We start from the raw sequence: 19,418 nt of genomic DNA, 5'->3' as shown, positions 1-19,418 counted from the left end.
AGCAACAAGCTCGGGCCCGCGCATGCGCCGCAGTTCTTTCCTCTGCCAGTCGTCGGACCGCGCGCTGGGCTCCTCCCGTGCAAGCCTAGCCCTTGTCCCCGCCCCTTGCCACCCCTGGTCCGCGTGGCGGGGCGCGCGCGCACTAGGGCTCGGTAGCAGCCGGTCTCCGGAGCCGGGGCAGTGAGCAGAGAGGGCGGGGCTGTTTCCTCTGGGGCCCCGCCCCCTTTGGCCCGGCATCCCTACCGCGCCTGCGTGCTCCCGCCCGGTCTCCATCTTGGAATTGGGAGGAAGAGGGAGAGGGAGACCGGGACGATACCGGGCCTGTGGTGCGGAGAGAGGCTGAGACGGAAGAGAGGGGAGGAAGAGAGGGCGCGGGGACCGTTAGCAGCGGCTTAGTTACAATCTCTCAGCTATTCTCGGAAGAGAGAAGGGGAGAGGGAGGAGGCCAGGGCGGGAGTGGGGGCTGTCACCCTCGGACCCCGGCGTGAGAGGGGCCGTGCGGCCGGACGTCCTCGGGGGTGGGCCCCCTGTCGGTGGCCGAAAACCTGGGGCTCAGGCCCCCCGAGTCCCAAATTTCCGGGCTTTGCCTCTCGCTTCTCAGATACCCAGGTATCAGCCCTCATATTCCAGATATCCGGGACTCGGGTCCCAGCCTCTCTAAACCTGGGTCTCTGTTTCATAGAATTTCAAATCTCTGGGGTTCAGGCCCCTGCGTGCACCAGTATCGGGGGTTCATTCCCCAGGCATTCAAATATCGGGTTCAGTTTCTCCCCGTTCAGATATACGGGGTTCAGACCCCACTATCAGAAATCCGGGATTCCGCAACTGTCGCCCTCGAGGAGGGAGAGGACTGGACCGCGAGGTCAGATCAGGTTGTTACCCCCTCCCCTCCAGGGGAGGCTTCCCGGGCCCGCCCCTCAAGAAGGGCGAAAGCCGAGGAAGAGGTGGCAAGGGGAAAGGTCTCCTTGCCCCTCTCCCTGCTTGGCAGAGCCGCTGGAGGACCCCAGGCGGAAGCGGAGGCGCTGGGGCACCATAGTGACCCCTACCAGGTGAGACACGGGGTGCAGGGGCGCGGGTCCCTGTGTCTAGCACTGAGAAGAAAGGGTACTCCTTTCTGAGAAGCTGGACCTGGGTAGGCCCTCTCAGGATGGGAAAACCCAGCTGGGCCAGTGGTCAGCCTCTGGCTAGCCTTGCCTTCTGTTGCCAACCTCTTCCCCTTCCTCTTCCCTTTATGGTGTCTGGTTGATGGGGGACCTCAGGTGACAGGGTCTCTGATGTCACCAGGGGTCAAGTCTTAGGGTGTTTGAGCTAATCAGATAGATGGGTTTACACCTTCTGGTCTTCCGTGTTCACTTTGCCCCTCACAGCCACCTCTTCTCCATGATCATGTCCCTTTTTCCTCACTGCTCTGGGGTGTTGATTCCCATGCCTCTGTTTCCCATGGTGAGTCTGCTTATCCGCTTTTCAGGCCTGGTCTGGTTGGGTTTCTTGTCCTTGCAAGGATGTGTGTGTGTGTCTGTGTTTGGGGGTGCCTGGCAATATTATCCTCCAGCTACAGTTGTCTTCCAACCTCTTGTTGTAATGGTATAATCTCATACATTTGTCATGCAATTTATCTTTTACAAAGTACTTATACATCTATTTCCTCATGTGACATTTCCCCCTCTGCGCCCCATCGGTCCACCCTGTGGAGGCTCTTTTATGGGCATCTTCCCATTTTACAGTCAAGAATATTGAGGCCCAGAGAGGTTGCCCAAGGTCACACAGTGGCAGAATCTGAATTTGAACCCAGGTCCTCAATCAGATCTTTCCCCTGATCTCTACCTGGTTTTTGCCATCTCTTTTCTTCTGAGCCTGGGCTTGGCCAGGGGTCCCTAGGTGAATGAGTTGGGGTGAGGTTTAAGAATTGAGATAAAATGAGCTTCCTTTCCAGGAAGGCTATACTCAAAGCTTTTCCTGATGGGAGGCTCTGGCTCCTGCCTCTGCCTCATGCATTTTTCTGTCTAGTGTGACCTTCATCTTTACCCTGATCCCAGACTTTGGCCTAGGTTCCCAAGAGGGCTCTTCTTTCTGACAAATGATAGCCATTGTGGTGTCTTTTAACAGTTAAAGCCAAGCTGTTGGGGTAGGGTGATCCCCAAAAGATTAAAGCCTTTGGGGACCCTGGAGGCAGGGAAAGAAAAATCCATATGCTGAGTAGTCTGTATAGTGTTCCTAAGTATGAGATCTCATTAAAATCTTACAACAGCCCCATGCTGTAATCCATTTTACTGAAGAGAAGACCAAGAAGTATAAGGAACTTATCCAAAGCCCTGTTGCTGTACATTGCAGATGGAATGTACTGGTAACATAGCTTAAGGACAGATAAATTTGGGTTTCCTCACCTGCAGAATGAAGATAACATTTTCCATTTTAGAAGGTGGTTATGATTTAGCATAGACTTTGGTAATTGTTTAAGTGTTTGTTACTGTGAGGAAGGGGACCTGTATGATGTTTTGCCAAAGGCTGGCATCACTTCCATGTTGCCTGGGGTCCTTGGTTGGCATTCTTGGGCCAGAGCTGGTAAAGAGGTCAGGAAGATTCCTTTGGCAGGTTGTGAGCACCTGCCTTTGTGTGTGGGTGTGTGGTGAGAGGTGCTTGGCTTGGTTGCTGGCAGGAGAAGGGAGAAAGGGGCCTGCTTTGAGCAGCCTGCTGAGGGCTGAGCTGAGAGCAATCAATCAATCTCCCAGGCTATTCTGAGCCTTCTGCACCCTGGGGGCCCACTGGAGAGTCAGGCTCCCTTCTTGCCCTCCAGCTTCCAGTTGGGCTGAGGAGACAAAATTAACAACATAACAGGAAACAATGCACGACAGAATATAATTACATGCTAAAATTGTTAGGTGCTTTTAAGTAGCTAGAACTCTGCCCTGGGAGTCCAGCTCTGCTGAAGGCTCCTTTGTGTCTAACTTCAGGCAGGTGCTCAGGCAGGAGCCTGTGCTGGAATCCCCTTGAGGATCCTGTTCTGATATCCTGTAGGAACTTTCCAGGGTGTTTGGGTGCCCTAGGAGCTCTCCCCAAGGGCTGGAGTGGTCAGGGGTGGCTTCCTGCAAGAGTGGGGCTGAACTTGGGGTGATGAGCTGAGAGAATAATGGGCACACAGGCCTGACTAGGGAGGGGAAGGTACTGTTCTCTGACCTTGGAGAAGTCATTTTTGCTCTCTGTGCCTCAGTGACCTCATCTGGGAAATGGTGGTCATGATCTGCCCTGGTGTTTCATAGGGTTGTTCTGAAAGCATAGTGGTGGAGGACCAGCTTTGGGCAAGTCACTTAACCTTTCTGAGCCTGTATTCTTACCTGTAAAATAGGGATGATCATAATACTTGCCTCATAAGGTTGCGATGAGGATTGAATGAGAGATAATACATCTCAGGTACTTATTATACGTGTTCAATAAATGTTATTTGTACACTGCAAATGTCCTGTACCTGTATGTGACGTTTATGCAATTGGATTGGACAAGTAAGGCAGCCCAGACCACAGAGAGGCTCTCAAAGCCAGATGCCATTTATATCCCTGTCCTTCCCCATTCTGGATCTCCTCCCTGCCACAGTGTCCCTAGCCCTTTTTGAGAGTGAGTCTGCTGGCTCCTCTGGGCCAGTACCCACTTATAACAATGGCCGGATTTCCACTGCCTCCGGCCTGGCCATTTCCTGTTCTCTTCCAGGGTGTGAGAAGTTGAGGGAGGAGGGGGCCTCAGGGCTAAGGGGAACAGGAAGGTGCCTGGAAATGGGGTATGGGACTTGCGGAACAGGACACTTGGGGATCTGGAGTGCTGGCTAGGAGGCGGAATCTTTTACCCTTGAGGGGAGAAGTAGGGGTTATAGGGAAATGGAAGTTGTAGAAGGCTGAGGGGAGTGGTGAGGATGCTTACCTTCCCAGAATCTTCCTAGCCGTTTTAGGGACACCAGGGACCCGGCCCCCACGATCTGGTTGCCAGGGGAGCTTCATTTTTTTGAGCTTTTATGTTGTTGCTAATCTCCCCCTGCCCTTCCTCAGCAGTGCCTCGCCCTCATCAGGGAAATGAGGGGAGGAGAAGGCAGAAACTTGAGGGACCCCTTCCTCTCTCTGAGGTTCCCATCCTTGCTCTAAGGGTCCCATCTCCATTCCCCAGGCCAGGCCCCACTCTGAGGGCCCCCGGGGGCCACCATGCCAGCTGGGGGTCGGGCCGGGAGCCTGAAGGACCCTGATGTGGCTGAGCTCTTCTTCAAGGATGACCCTGAAAAGCTCTTCTCTGACCTCCGGGAAATTGGCCATGGCAGCTTTGGAGCCGTGTACTTCGTGAGTTGGGTCTTGGGGGATGCAGTAGGGGTGGGGACTCTACTGTTACCCCTGTGGACCTCCAGACAGCCCTTCTACACTACTCTACCATACTTGCCTTTCCTACCTTTCCTCCTGGGCCAGCAAGTCTTCCCACTGAGGTGGGAAGGCTCTCACCACCTTCACCACCTCTGGTCTGGTCTTCTAGGCCCGGGATGTCCGGAATAGCGAGGTGGTGGCCATCAAGAAGATGTCCTATAGCGGGAAGCAATCAAATGAGGTGGGTCAGGCTCAGTAAGACCTGGTTGGGGGGGACAGGGGACCCCAGTCTCAAGATGCAGGCTGCGTAACCCTCCTCCTCCCCTGATCTCCTCCTAGAAATGGCAAGACATCATCAAGGAGGTGCGGTTCTTACAGAAGCTCCGGCATCCCAACACCATTCAGTACCGGGGCTGTTACCTGAGGGAGCACACGGCTTGGGTGAGCTGGCCCCTACTCAGGCCTGTCCTTATCCTAGTCCAGTCTCTTAAGCGGGCCCTGCTCAGGGTGCCACTCTGGGATCCTGGGAAGGAGGAAGTCTCTCTTGACTGCTTTTAGACAAACCCATGAGCAACAATGTCAGTCGAGGAGAGGCTGACTCAAAGAGTGCCATAGACATTTAGCAGGCGAAAGGGCACATGGGCTGGAGGAGGTGGAGATTGAATGGGACTTTGAAGGGATTCAGAGGGAGTGGTGGTGTTTGGGCTCTTTTTAGGAGGGGCCTTGCCCCTAGGGACTTTGCCACGATCCCCTCACTGTCTCCAGTTGCCCTTCCTCCCTGTCGTTTCCTGGGGGCATTGCCTGAGTAGAGGATCGGCAAGGAAGCTCTATTTTGAGTGTCTGCCCAAGGGAAGTAGGCCAGGAGTGGCCAGGATCTGCTGATCTCTGACCCTTGACCCTTCCTTAGCTGGTGATGGAGTATTGCCTGGGCTCAGCTTCTGACCTTCTAGAAGGTAAGTGACTCTTTGGCCAATAAGTAGGAGAAGGGAGAAGAGCAGAGAAGCTATAGGGGAAGGGTTAAGGGGAGCTTATTCCAGTTCCACCATTGGGCCCCTCAGTTTGATGTTTTTCCTTCACTCCCCAGTGCACAAGAAGCCCCTTCAGGAGGTGGAGATTGCAGCTGTGACCCATGGGGCACTTCAGGGCCTGGCCTATCTGCACTCTCACAACATGATCCATAGGTACGAGCAGCGTCGATGGTGGCTGGGAGAGGGGTGCTCTCCGTACCGCTTTTCATATTTAGCTGGGCTGTGGTCATCTTGGAAACTCTGCGCTAAAACCCCTGCCTGGACTTCCTGAGCACATCTCATCCCTGTACTTTGCCTCTGGCAGGGATGTGAAGGCTGGAAACATCCTGCTGTCAGAGCCAGGCTTGGTGAAGCTGGGAGACTTCGGCTCCGCGTCCATCATGGCGCCTGCCAACTCCTTCGTGGGTACCCCATACTGGTGAGTGAGGGTGGTGGTGAGTGGAGAGAGCTCCCGGGATGTTGGTAGTAGGAGTTGCAGGGTCTGGGCGAGTGATTAGCCTTTCTCTCCTGACCGTTCTCTCAGGATGGCACCTGAGGTGATCCTGGCAATGGATGAGGGGCAGTACGATGGCAAAGTGGATGTCTGGTCCTTGGGGATAACCTGCATTGAGCTGGGTAAGGACATCCTCCTCTCTGTTCCTGCATCTCTTTCTTCCCCACTCTTTTCTGTTACTGTTCCCAGACTCTCCCCTTCTCCATGGATCCCAGTCTCCAAGCTCCTGTCCATTTAGAGTATACCCTGGAGCCCCAGTACAGGCAGCTGTGAAATCCTGTCAGCTCTTAGGCCTAAAGATTTTGTAGCATTCTTTTCTTCCTGTCCACTATCCTAGCTCAAAATCTTTTTTGAATGTGTACTGTGCTGGGTTCTGGGATTAGAGCAGTGAATGAGAATCCTGCCCTCATGGAACTTAACATTCAAGTTGTTGGGGAAACCAGACGTGTTTTTTCTCTGAATGTGATGAAAGCTGAATGGAGAGGTTACAGAAGTGGTACAAACAAAACAAGGGACTTGACCTAGTTTAGGGGCTAAGAAAGGCCTCTTTGTAGCAGAGATGTTTGAACAGACCCGCAAGGTAAATAATAGCTCTTTGAAGTCCGTAGAGAAGAACGTTCCAGACAGAGCAGCATATGCAGAACTCTGGAGGTAGGAGGAGGCCTGGGGAACTGGGAGTAGATTCTGTTGTTTGGAATCTAGCAAGTAATGCAGTGCAACGAGGGATGGAGCCAGAGGGTTAGGCTTGAGCAAGTTCATGAGGCCCTGAAGTCATGGCAGGGTTCTCATCTCTGCCACCCTACGCTATTGAAATAACTGATGAGGTAATGTTTGTAAGGCCTCCCACACAATGCTGAGCACAAAGTAGCTGCCCAGGAAAGAGTTGCTGTTAGTTACTGTTATCGACAACCTCCTATAGTGATCCTACTTACTGCCAATGTCTTCTCCCTTCCAGCCTCTCTTGAGTACTGATGCCAGAGAGATCTGCCTAAGCTCAGTGCTATTGTTTCACTCCCTACTCAGCCATCAGTCGCTCCCTGTTGCCTTCAACACTGAAGTCATCCCTGTCCTTCTTTACATCAGGCTAAAGTCTATGCTTCCTAAAGGCGGCCTCTCTCCTTCATGGGCTCCACCCCCTGAGTGTGTCATGAACTTTTCTACTCCCTTGCCTTGGCTTGTATTGCATCCTCTGCCCAAGGTCAGAGATTTGGACATGCCTTTTCCCTCCATCTCCACAGTCCACATAGCCAGGGCCAGACAGGTGATGAAAATGTATGAAGCAGGCGAAGTGTAAGCTAGATCTGTCCATTTTACTCGTAGTTTTTGACAGAGATAGGGATACAGAGAAATACTTCTCTACTGTTGAAAAAAAACAAAAACCATCCAGCCTGATTATAAACGGCAACTGATACTCAGAGAAGCAATATGGAGGGGGCTTTGGCAAACTGGAGATTGCTGCTCCCATATGAAGAGAGCAGCTATTGCTTAGCTCCAGCCCATTATCATATAGGAGTGTAGATGCCATTTCACCACATCTAACTTTTAAAGAGAAACTGGAACTTTGGATTATTATTTTTGTTGGCAATTAATTTTTAAAAATCACATAATGTTAGACATTTGTCTAGGGCACAAGGGACTCTTGGCTCACAACTTCTAATCTAAGGCCTGGCTCTAGTACCTCTTTTTACAAAAGACTTTCCGTGAATTCCCTGCACATGGACAAGCTTGAAGCCCCACCTCACACTTTCAACTTCCCATTCATTTACCTGTCTCCCTCTTTGCCAGTTAACACTTTGAACTTGATGTTACTTTTTTAGTCCTATTTAATCTCTTTTAGGCCAGGCATGGTGGCTCACTCCTGTAATCCTAGCACTTGGGAGGCCGAGGCGGGCAGATCGTTTGAGCTCAGGAGTTGGAGACCAGCCTGAGCAACAGTGAGACCCTGTCTCCACTAAAAAAACAGAAAGAAATTAGCTGGACAACTAAAAATACATAGAAAAAATCAGCCGGGCATGGTGGCACACACCTGTAGTCCCAGCTACTCGGGAGGCTGAGGCAGTAGGATCGCTTAAGACCAAGAGTTTGAGGTTGCTGTGAGCTAGGCTGATGTTACGGCACTCTAACCCAGGCAACAGAGTGAGACTCTGTCTCAAAAAAAAAAAAAAAAAAAATCTCTTTTAGACTGGAAGTTCCTTGAGGGCAGGGCCTTATTCTTGTTTTTCTTTATCTTCCCTTAATACTTGCTCTCATTTGGCACCTAACAAGTATTAGTTGGGCTGATATCTGAATATGCTTCCTTCTGCCTTCTTCTTTGGTGGTTTTGCATATATTATGTTCTTCGATCCCTATTCCACCTGTGTGCATTGGAGAGGATGGGTGCTGTATTTTACAGAGAAGGGGATTAATTGAGACTCAGGGGGATTATGAAAGTTGTTCAAGGTCATTTGGCAAGAAAGCCAGGGAGCTGGAGTTTGAACTCAAGCCATCTCAGTTCCATTCTAGTCTCCTCTGCCCACCTGCCATCCTCTCACCTTCTCGTCCTCGACCTTTCTCTGTAGCGGAACGGAAACCACCGCTGTTTAACATGAATGCGATGAGTGCCTTATACCACATTGCACAGAACGAGTCCCCCGTGCTCCAGTCAGGACACTGGTGAGGACTGGGATTCCTGGGCTCAGAGGTTAGGCCATGGGCTAAGGCTGCCTGGCTCATTCTCATTCTCTCCCCACCCATCTCCCACCTTCCCATGACTTCCAGGTCTGAGTACTTCCGGAATTTTGTCGACTCCTGTCTTCAGAAAATCCCTCAAGACAGACCAACCTCAGAGGTTCTTCTGAAGGTGAGAGCTTACTGGCCTAGCATTCTCCTAGAACTGAAGCTTGTTAGAACCACAAGAAACCCCCCAGTGAAACCAGTAGTTCCCAGTTTCTCCTCCACCAAGAGCTTCGTTTATAAATTCCAACCCCATCCCCAATGCCCAGTGGACTCTGTGCTTTGCAAATTTTGTCTAACCAGACTGCCTTAATTTTTTTAAGTGATAATTTGGTTTTCCATCTTTTATTAATCAAAAATGTATATAATTGCCAGCCAGAGCCTCTGGTCAGCTTGCGATAATCAGGGTTGCCACACTGATCTGATGTAATTCAAGCCAAAAAGCCTGTGTAGCCTTATCATGGGTAAATGTATGATTTCCCTTAGGTGTTTTTTGAGTTATCAAAAGTAGAGGGGTCCCATTCCCTTCACAAACCTGTGGGGGCCTAAGGATCCCTAATTGGGAACTTAGATTATCTAGTTTGACCTACTTGTTTTATAATTGTAGAATACCTCATGAGGCCCAAAGAGACCTCCTGACATGTCCAAGATCACATAGCACTTTGGTAGAGGAGCTGGACTAGAATCCAGATCTCCTGACTGTTCTTGCCTGTCAGCCATGCCTGGAGGAACAAGAGTCTGTCTAGGGAAGTAGAGACTGGGTGGCAGAGAAAATAACTGTGGGAGGAGGGTTTGGGACAAGGCCAGCATCAACCCATGGTGGGTGTGGGCCCCAGGGGAGTGCCTCCGGCCAGAGGGAATGCCAAGGCCATGGGTTATGGGGGGTGGCAGCAGGCCTCAGTGTTCTCTTCCCCCAGCACCGCTTCGTGCTCCGGGAGCGGCCACCCACAGTCATCATGGACCTAATCCAGAGGACCAAAGATGCTGTGCGGGAACTTGACAACTTGCAGTACCGCAAGATGAAGAAAATCCTGTTCCAAGAGGCACCCAATGGCCCCGGTGCTGAGGCCCCAGAGGAGGAGGAGGTGACCCAGCTTGGCCTGCCACCCTTCTTTATCCCTGTGCTGTGCTGGCCTTCTAGCAGCTGCTTGGCCCCTCTTCCCACCCCCGCTAACACCCTCTGTCTCCTTGTGCTACCTCCATGCGTACACCCCCAGTTTTTCCCCTTCCCTGTCCAACAGCCCACGGCCTGTTCACAGGAGGCAGAGCCCTACATGCACCGGGCCGGGACTCTGACCAGTCTAGAGAGCAGCCACTCAGTGCCCAGCATGTCCATCAGCGCCTCCAGTCAGAGCAGCTCAGTCAACAGCCTAGCAGATGCCTCAGACAATGAGGAGGAAGAGGAGGAGGAGGAAGAGGAGGAGGAGGAGGAGGAAGGCCCTGAAGCCCGGGAAATGGCCATGATGCAGGAGGGGGAGCACACAGTCACCTCCCACAGTTCCATCATCCACCGGCTGCCGGTACGCAGCTCGTCCTGAGTGGGCCTGACACACACGTGGTCCAGCCTGAGCTCCTCTGCTCCAGAATCGTCCGGGTTCCCTGCCCTCCGTCCCTAAGCGTGACTGCTCCTCTGCTCTGGAATTGTCTGGGTTCCCTGCCCTCCCTCCCTGAGCGTGACTGCTCCTCTAAGTCTGAATGGGTCTCCTCAGGTAACTCCCTTTGGGCCTCTGATCCTTGGGCATCGCTTCCACCTTCCCTTCCTCTAGGGCTCTGACAACCTCTATGATGACCCCTACCAGCCAGAGATGACCCCAGGCCCTCTCCAGCCACCTGTAGCCCCAGCTCCAGCCTCCACCACATCTTCTGCCCGCCGGCGGGCCTACTGCCGCAACCGGGACCACTTTGCCACCATCCGTACTGCCTCCCTGGTGAGTGTGGGCTTCCTCACTCGGCCTGCTCGTCGTGTTTTTCTACCTAATCTGGATGCCCCAAACGGTGTTTCTAAGTCCAGAAGTTATTTTCTCCCTGTGACACATGATGAAATCCAGATTCTACCCTCACTCTCTGTTGCTGGCTCCAGCATTATCACCCCACCTCTTCCCCTCTTCCCAACAGACAGCTTTGGTCACATTGCCCAGTCTGGGTGTTCCTAGCTTGGCGAACTCTTCCTCCATTTCTGTGTCCTGGCTTAACTAACATCTCCTGAGGTGCCTTCCCAGGCTCCTCTGGCCAGTCAGGTGATTCACATCCCTGCACACAAGCGTGTCCGGCCCTGTGCTGGCTGCTCCTGAACAGCAGCATGCTTTGCTGGATTCTGTGCCCCCGAGGGCAGGGATAGTATTCAAGCGTCTTCCTCATGCCAGTGATTAGCTGTGAGGCCCCTACACAGGCCTGTGTTTTATCCTTCCAGCGACTCTGGGAGGGAGAGGGCAGGCTCCCACTGGAGAGATGAGGCAGCTGTGGCTCGGAGGGCCTGCTCGCCCGGGGCACTTACCCAGGTGCCTCTGTGGTCCTCAGCTTCTGTAAGCAGGCCCGTGGTCCTCTCCTAAAATCAAGTCATGGCAATCTTTTCCTCAGTTCACAGGGAAGGGTGGTTAGGCTTTTCATAAAGCATAGTTTTTCATCCATGCTTTTAATAAATGCTTTAGATCACATTCATGCCTAGCTGTATTTGAGCCTCCTTAGAGGCCACTGTTTCGGTCTAGTGTGTTCCGGCCGCCTCTGCTTGTGGCTGATGTGCTAGGACAATTCTTCAGATCCTATGCTTGATACTTTGTGGTACTGTACAGAAAGGTCTGTGACTTGCTTGGCCACTTGGACTAGGTTGAGAGCCACTGAGAGAGCCAGTTGAGAATGGGACTTGAGATCACACTTTGGATGAAGATGTCCAGGCCCAGCGATTTTGTTATTTTAGCATTTCACGGCCTAGATCCCAGCTCAGTACCTGGGTGTAATAGGCCCACTGTGTTTGCTGAAGGGGAAGGAAGCAGGGAGTGTTCTATTAGATATTTATCAAATGTAGCTCCACTGCCTCCTATGAGGAGGTATTATTGCCCCATTTAAAAGATGAGGGAACTGATGCTTTGAGAAGTTAACTTGCTTGAGATCACATGGTTAATAAAGTGGCAAAGCTGGGATTTGACCCCAGGTCTGTCTGGTTCACTCTTTGAACTAATCTGTGTTGTTCCTGCTTTTGTGCAGGCCCTGTGCTCCCCACCTTTTATCATCTCATTCGATGACACCAACCTGTGAAGTAGATAATATCTCCATTATCCAGTTGAGGAAACAGGCTCAGAGAGGTTAAGTGTGAGGAAGGTACTAAGTGAGAATGAAAGCTATGCATCTACAACCCATGGAGCACAAAGACCATCTGTGTGAATAAAATGGGGGCCAGGGTTGAGCCCCACTTCTCATCCTCTCTCCCACCCCAGGTCAGCCGTCAGATCCAGGAGCACGAGCAGGATTCAGCACTGCGGGAGCAGCTGAGTGGCTATAAGCGGATGCGACGACAGCACCAGAAGCAGCTGCTGGCCCTGGAGTCGCGGCTGAGGGGCGAGCGTGAGGAGCACAGTGCACGGCTGCAGCGAGAGCTCGAGGCACAGCGGGCTGGCTTTGGGGCTGAAGCAGAAAAGCTGGCACGGCGGCACCAGGCCATCGGTGAGAAGGAGGCACGAGCTGCCCAGGCCGAGGAGCGGAAGTTCCAGCAGCACATCCTTGGGCAGCAGAAGAAGGAGCTGGCTGCCCTGCTGGAGGCGCAGAAGCGGACCTACAAACTTCGGAAGGAGCAGCTGAAGGAGGTGGGCGAGGGCTGTGCGGAGGGCGGGGCTGATGGTGGGCGAAGCGGGCCCTGACCCTGCTCCCCACTGCCTCGCCCAGGAGCTCCAGGAGAACCCCAGCACGCCCAAGCGGGAGAAGGCTGAGTGGCTTCTGCGGCAAAAGGAGCAGCTCCAGCAGTGCCAGGCGGAGGAGGAGGCAGGGCTGCTGCGGCGGCAACGCCAGTACTTCGAGCTGCAGTGTCGCCAGTACAAGCGCAAGATGCTGCTGGCTCGGCATAGCCTTGACCAGGACCTGCTGCGAGAGGTAGGCTGCCCTGTCCACTCTTCCTCCTCTCTCCACTCGCTCACGGGTCCCAGGCACCTTCCCCTGTCCATTTGCCTCACTGTGTCATCTTTCCCCTCTGCCCTAGTGTGCTACAGCTCAGCTTCTCTTCAGCACCCCTTTTGCTTCCCATCCCCAGCAGACCCTGCTAGAATTTCTTCAGGCCTTTTGTTCCCAGGTCAGCCAAGAGTTTGGCTCCCTTACACCTCTCATCTCCCCACCTCACCCCATCCCCAGCTCCCTCTGCCAAGGAGTTCTGGGCTCTCACTTGCTGGACACCAACAAGCCTCCCTGACCAGGCCCTGGGCCCTGCTTCCCTTCTGCCTCAGGACTTGAACAAGAAACAGACACAGAAGGACTTGGAGTGTGCACTGCTGCTTCGGCAGCATGAGGCCACACGGGAGCTGGAGCTACGGCAGCTCCAGGCTGTACAGCGCACACGGGCTGAGCTCACCCGCCTGCAGCACCAGACAGAGCTGGGCAACCAGCTGGAGTACAACAAACGGCGTGAGCAAGAGTTGCGGCAGAAGCACGCGGCCCAGGTTCGCCAGCAGCCTAAGAGCCTCAAAGTACGTGCAGGCCAGAGCCCCCCGGGCCTCCCGCTCCCCATTCCTGGGGCTCTGGTACCACCCAGCACAGGCACCCCTAGAGAAGAGCAGCCCTGCTCATCTGGCCAGGAGGCAGTCCTGGCCCAAAGAATGCTGGGAGATGAGGAGGAAGCAGTTCCAGAGAGAAGGATTCTGGGAAAGGAAGGGGCCACCTTGGAGCCAGAGGAGCAGAGGATTCTGGGGGAAGAATTAGGAGCTCCTAGTCACAGTCCACAAAAACATAGGAGTCTTGTTGATGAGGAAGTTTGGGGTGTACCTGAGGAGGAGATAGAGGAGTTTAGAGTCCCATCCCTGGCACCCCAGGAGAGGAGCATTGTTGGCCAGGAGGAGGCTGGGACGTGGAGGTTGTGGGGGAAGGAGGATGGGAACCTTCTGGATGAGGAGTTTGAGCTTGGCTGGGTCCAAGGCCCAGGACTGACTCCAGTCCCTGAGGAGGAGGAGGAAGAGGAGGAGGGGGCTCCAGTTGGGACTCCTAGGGATCCTGGAGACGGCTGTCCCTCCCCAGACATCCCCCCTGAACCCCCTCCAACACATCTGAGGCCCCCCGGCCCTGCTAGCCAGTTCCTTGGACTCCTATACCATGTCCTCCTGGCTGGGCTCTCCTTTGCAGTGGGGTCCTCCTCTGGCCTCCTCCCCCTACTGTTGCTGCTCCTGCTCCCACTGCTGGCAGCCCAGGGCGGGGGTGGCCTGCAGGCAGCACTGTTGGCTCTTGAGGTGGGGCTGGTGGGCCTGGGGGCCTCCTACCTGCTGCTTTGTACAGCTCTGCACCTGCCCTCCCGTCTCTTCCTACTCCTGGCCCAGGGCACTGCACTGGGGGCCGTCCTGGGCCTGAGCTGGCGCCGAGGCCTTGTGGGCGTGCCTCTGGGTCTTGGGGCTGCCTGGCTCCTAGCTTGGGCAGGCCTGGCTCTACCTCTGGCGGCTGTGGCAGCTGGGGGCAAGTGGGTGCAGCAGCAGGGCCCCCGGATACGGCGGGGCATCTCTCGACTCTGGTTGCGGATTCTGCTGCGCCTGTCGCCCATGGCCTTCCGGGCCCTTCAGGGCTGTGGGGCTGTGGGGGACCGGGGTCTGTTTGCACTCTACCCCAAAACCAACAAGGATGGCTTCCGCAGCCGCCTGCCTGTCCCTGGGCCCCAGCGGAGTAATGCCCGCACTGCCAAACACCCACTGGCCCTGTTGGCCAGGGTTTGGGCCCTGTGCAAGGGCTGGAACTGGCGCCTGGCACAGGCCAGCCAGGGTTTAGCCTCCCGCTTGCCCCCCTGGGCCATCCACACCCTGGTCAGCTGGGGTCTGCTTCGAGGTGAACGGCCCAGCCGTATTCCCCGGCTGCTGCCACGCAGCCAGCGCCGGTTAGGGCCCCCTGCTTCCCGCCAGCCACTGCCAGAGACTCTAGCTGGGCGGAGGTCCCGCACCCGCCCGTCCCGGGCCCTGCCTCCCTGGAGGTAACTAATTCCAGCCCCGGTGCAAATCTAGAGCATTGAGCACTTTATCTCCCAGGACTCAGTGAAGTTTCTCCAGTCCCCAGCCCTCTCCTCCCTCTCGGCCCTCCTTGCTCAGTGTGCCCCTCCACCCCAAGGACCTCTAGACAGGCAGCCGCCTCCACCGTGGAGTCCAGAAGTCACACTTTGTGTTCTCCTGATGCTCGTCCCCTAAGTTATTGCTCTTCTCCCCTGTGTGTGTGCTCATCCTCACCCTCATCGACTTAGGCCTGGGGCCAGGGGTGGTGGTGGGTGGGAAGAGTCATGTTTTTTTTCTCTTCTTTGATTTTGTTTTTCTGTCTCCCTTCCAACCTGTTCCCTTCCCCCCACCAAAAAAAAAAAACAAAAAAAAAAAAAAACAAAAAGACAAACACAAATAAAATATCTGAGCGGAACTGTATCTTTGGCCCAGGCTGCCTCTGTCTGCTTTGTCCTGCCACCTAGCCTCCCGGTATGCCCCAGTCTACCCTTGGCCCCCAGCTCCATGACCTCACCCCTTCCATGTTATCTCAGCCCCTCTCACTCCTCAGCCTCATCCTTTCCGCCTTCATAACTTCATTGTACCACGACCACCATCAGCTCTGGAGTCTGGGACCCTGTGGAGCTTCCACAGGACTTCTTGGTCCCACAGTGCCCTGTTTGTGGGTTCCCATAGGTTCCAGGCCCTTTGGTCTCCTTGTCCCCTGCCTTTTCTCCCAACCCCATTCCCTACATAGTCCCCTTCTGTTTGGGAGCTGAATCAGTCTCCTATATCAGGCATTGCCCTAGGGTTGGGGGAGGGGACTGCAAACCCTCCACAGTATGGGGTGCTGGGCTTGGGGTGGGCGGCCAGGCAGAGAGTGTGCAGGCCATGGAAACGGATTGGCTGTGGGCTTGGAGTGGGAGCTGAGTGCGTAAGGGGCGGGCTGGAATGTGGATCTGGTCAGGGTGGCAGCTGCTGGCCTGTCGAACTTGTCAGGCCCTTTCCGGCCTCCTTCTTTGCCCCTTTCCCTTCTGTGGCCCGAAACAGGGCAGCCCCGTATCCATTTCTCAGCTCAGCGCTTATTCCCTGTCTTCTTCCCTGAGGTGCTGGACCTGGGATTTCCTCTGTCTGTCCTCGGTTGTGTTGCTTTCTTCTGTGGGTGTTTTGTGTGACTGGGTCTTCTTGCTCATTCTGTGCACATTCTTACGTTTGCTCACATGCTTCTATCTTTAGGTCATATTTTCTCCCGCTTTGCCTGGTCAAAGCTTCTTTTGTGCACTCAGTACTCCAAAGATTCTCAGTTCCCTATCCATTAACTCTGATGTTCTTTCTCATGAGTATTCCACCCAGTTCTGTGAACGTGCCTTTGGTTCCTGTCTTGTCTTCTCTGCATCTCTTGCCCATTGAAACCTTCCTGATCTCTCTCAACACGATCCCATCTCTCCGTGTCTGTCTGTATACAGCTCCCCCCACCCCCTCTGTCTAACATGTTTTCTGTTTCTCTCCCTCTCCCTGTCTCTGCTTCTGTCTCCTCTTCTCTCTCTCTCTTCTCCCCCTTTCCCCTGGTGGTTCCTCCTCCTTCTCCTCTTCCTTCTCCTCCTCCTGCTCCTCCTCCTCTCCCCTGCCCCCATCTCCCCTTGATCCATCCACTGCATAGTCTAAGGAGCTGCAGATCAAGAAGCAGTTCCAGGAGACGTGTAAGATCCAGACTCGGCAGTACAAGGCTCTGCGGGCACACTTGCTGGAGACCACACCCAAGGCTCAGCACAAGAGCCTCCTTAAGCGGCTCAAGGAAGAACAGACCCGCAAGCTGGCGATCTTGGCCGAGCAGTATGACCAGTCCATCTCAGAGATGCTCAGCTCACAGGCGGTGAGGCCTGGGGTCCAGGGAGGGAGCGCAGTGGAGGTTGGCCTCTGTATTTGCAGCTTAGTTATGGGCAGTGGGAGGTGGGGGTTGTGGACAGAGCTAGAGCTTTGTGTATTTGGGAAACTCAGATACTCCTTCACTGTTAATATTCTTCCCAGTGGTTTTACTATTTTGAATTCTCTGCAACGGTGTTATTACTTCTCTTAGTATTTTCTTAAGGTCTAGACAAAGCCATCCTGCCTACTCTACTAAAAGCCAGCAAGGAAAAGAGTGGCTATTATTTTTTCCTGGGCCTTAGTTTAATGTGTGAACAGGGAGCAAATTAAAATGAGTGTAGCCCTCAGGCCAATTTACTTTGATTTCTGAACGATTATTGAAGGTTGCTGTTCTAAAAAGTTGGCCAGGCATGGTAGCTTATGCCTGTAATCCTAGCACTTTAGGAGGCCAAGGCGAGAGGACTGCTTGAGCCCAGGAGTTCGAGACCAGCCTGGGCAACATAGTGAGACCCCATCTCTACAAAAAATAGAAAAATTAGCCAGGCATGGTGATGTGTGCCTGTAGTCCCAGCTACTCTGGAGGCTGAGGCAGGAGGATCGCTTGAGCCCAGGAGTTTGAGATTGTAGTGAGCTATTATGATGCCACTGCACTGTAGCCCAGTGTCACTGTGTGACAGAGCGAAAACCTATCTCAAAAAAAAAAAAAAAAATCACACATAAATCTAGAGTGAGCCACTTAAAATGTACATAGGATATAGAGTGAAAGTGCCCCATTGGTGATCATTCTGTCACTTAGTCCCACCTCTCAGAGGTAACTTGTTAATAATTAACTGTATTTTAGATTTTTTCCAATGCATATTTTAAAAAGTATATAAAAATTTTAAACACAAATGAAATCATACTTTACATACTATTCTCGGACTTCTTTTTTCCACTTAATATTTCTTAGACATCTTTCCATGTCAGTACACATCTCATTTTTTTTACAGCATAGAGTTTTCTATGGTATGGCTGTACCATAATTTATTTAACCCATCCCTTATTGGTGGACATTTAGGTTGTTTCCAGTATTTTGCTATCACAACGCTTCCGTGAGCACCTCGAGCACATGTGCAAGTATACCTGGGGGATAGATTCCTGCAGTGTAATTGCTGTGCCACAGGGTATGACCATCTTCCCTTCTGGTAGACGTTGAGACTGCTGCTTCTTGAAACCTTAGGGCCCAGGCCTACCTGGGGCTGGGGAGGATTGTGGGGATCAGGGAGGAGATCCCTAAAACCTGTCCTTCCTGTCCTCCAGCTGCGGCTTGATGAGACCCAGGAGGCAGAGTTCCAGGCCCTTCGACAGCAGCTTCAACAGGAGCTGGAGCTGCTTAACGCTTACCAGAGCAAGATCAAGATCCGCACGGAGAGTCAGCATGAGCGGGAGCTACGGGAGCTGGAGCAGAGAGTAGCTCTGAGGCGGGCACTGCTGGAGCAGCGGGTAAGGGGTTCAGCCTCCAGGACCGGGCAGGGAGGGCAGGCTACCTTCCCCAGACACTGACCTCTGTTCTGGGTGCTCCAGGTGGAGGAAGAGTTGCTGGCCCTGCAGACTGGGCGCTCCGAGCGAATCCGGAGTCTGCTAGAGCGGCAGGCCCGTGAGATCGAGGCCTTCGATGCTGAGAGCATGAGGCTGGGCTTCTCCAGCATGGCTCTGGGGGGCATCCCAGCCGAGGCTGCTGCCCAGGGCTATCCCGCTCCACCGCCTGCCCCTGCCTGGCCCTCCCGTCCTGTTCCTCGTTCAGGGGCACACTGGAGCCACGGCCCTCCTCCACCAGGCATGCCCCCACCAGCCTGGCGTCAGCCATCTCTGCTGGCACCCCCAGGTCCCCCAAACTGGCTGGGGCCCCCAACACAGAGTGGAACACCCCGTGGTGGAGCCCTGCTGCTGCTAAGAAACAGCCCCCAGCCCCTGCGGCGGGCAGCCTCAGGGGGCAGTGGCAGTGAGAATGTGGGCCCACCTGCTGCCGCCATGCCAGGGCCTCTGAGCCGCAGCACCAGTGTTGCTTCCCACATCCTCAATGGTTCTTCCCACTTCTATTCCTGAAGTGCAGGGTAGACGAGTGATGAGTGGGGCAGGGGTGGGTGCAGCCTACTGTCCTAGAGGCAGTAAGCTCGAGGCCCACCGAAGGGTAGGGGACAGGATATTGGCTCCAGCTCCCCTCAGACCTCCTCATCTCATGAGCTTCATGGGGCTGGCCAGTGGCCTAGGGCCAGCTTGGGCATAGGTGCCTCAAGGCTGACCAGGAGCCCTGCCTCCCCACCATGGTGCCAGGGTCTCCCTCCATCACCGCCTGGGAAGAGAGGGAGATGTGCGTGTCAAATATTCATCTAGTCCCCTGGGGGAGGGGAAGGGTGGGTCTAGATATATTATATTCAGAGAATTATACTACCCTCACAGTGGGGCCATGGACTGGAGACAACAGGGCCCCCAGACCTGGGACGTGGCAGAGCAGGTCTGGGACCTGAGGCGGGACAATGGGAGAAGGCATTCCTACGAAAGAAGGATCAGGATGGGGTCTTGGGGTCAGGATGCCTGGGTCTCTCCATTCCCCCGTTGCTGTCTGACGTCCTGTGCCGTCTTGTCTTTTATCTTTTTTTTTTTTTTTTTTTTTAATTGGGATCAGGGCTGGGGCAGGGGAACAAGGGAAGGACCTTGGAAGGGGCTGCTCCTGGGCCTGGGGGCAGTCATGGATGCCCCTCTCAGCTGTGGGCTGGCACAGAGCCCCAGGGCAAGCTTTTAATAAACTGTTGGTTATTCTAACAGACTCCAGAACTCAACCTTTCTGTCTAAGGTGTGTATGAAG

At 53.9% G+C, this 19,418-nt stretch overlaps 1 protein-coding gene across 7 annotated transcripts; it reads left to right on the top strand.

Moving 5' to 3' along the window:
• The first annotated feature begins 267 nt into the window (after nt 1–267).
• TAOK2 (TAO kinase 2) lies at nt 268–19,379 on the top strand. 7 transcript variants are annotated; one of them, XM_069485929.1, is made up of 19 exons: nt 268–1,049; nt 4,150–4,316; nt 4,504–4,575; nt 4,674–4,775; nt 5,242–5,287; nt 5,419–5,515; nt 5,667–5,780; nt 5,886–5,977; nt 8,414–8,507; nt 8,613–8,694; nt 9,485–9,652; nt 9,827–10,087; nt 10,334–10,495; nt 11,999–12,364; nt 12,444–12,647; nt 12,995–13,234; nt 16,368–16,580; nt 17,873–18,055; nt 18,137–19,379. In XM_069485929.1, exons 2-19 carry the CDS (start codon nt 4,185–4,187, stop codon nt 18,656–18,658), a joined length of 3,150 nt encoding a protein of 1,049 aa, XP_069342030.1. In that variant the 5' UTR covers nt 268–1,049; nt 4,150–4,184; the 3' UTR covers nt 18,659–19,379. The 7 variants fall into 7 exon arrangements, with proteins under 7 accessions (XP_069342030.1, XP_069342028.1, XP_069342029.1 ...); XM_069485928.1 differs by having other exon boundaries at nt 916–1,049; nt 9,809–10,087; nt 18,137–19,336; XM_069485932.1 differs by lacking the exon at nt 18,137–19,379 and adding an exon at nt 17,631–17,736 and having other exon boundaries at nt 916–1,049; nt 9,809–10,087; nt 17,873–17,935.
• Nucleotides 19,380–19,418: the final 39 nt, after the last annotated feature.

The sequence above is a fragment of the Eulemur rufifrons genome, chromosome 14 (genome assembly GCF_041146395.1).
Source record: "Eulemur rufifrons isolate Redbay chromosome 14, OSU_ERuf_1, whole genome shotgun sequence".
Classification (NCBI taxonomy): domain Eukaryota; kingdom Metazoa; phylum Chordata; class Mammalia; order Primates; family Lemuridae; genus Eulemur; species Eulemur rufifrons.
The sequence above is the reverse complement of the archived record's forward strand: the minus strand, read 5'-3'. Positions and strand labels throughout refer to the sequence as shown.

Bases quoted from the DNA above. Each gene is read 5' to 3' on its own strand.
- TAOK2 (XM_069485925.1), top strand. From the start codon at position 4,185: ATGCCAGCTGGGGGTCGGGCCGGGAGCCTGAAGGACCCTGATGTGGCT. The intron at 12,365-12,443 runs GTGGGCGAGGGC...TGCCTCGCCCAG, and splicing joins GGAAGGAGCAGCTGAAGGAG to GAGCTCCAGGAGAACCCCAG. The intron at 12,648-12,994 runs GTAGGCTGCCCT...CTTCTGCCTCAG, and splicing joins ACCAGGACCTGCTGCGAGAG to GACTTGAACAAGAAACAGAC.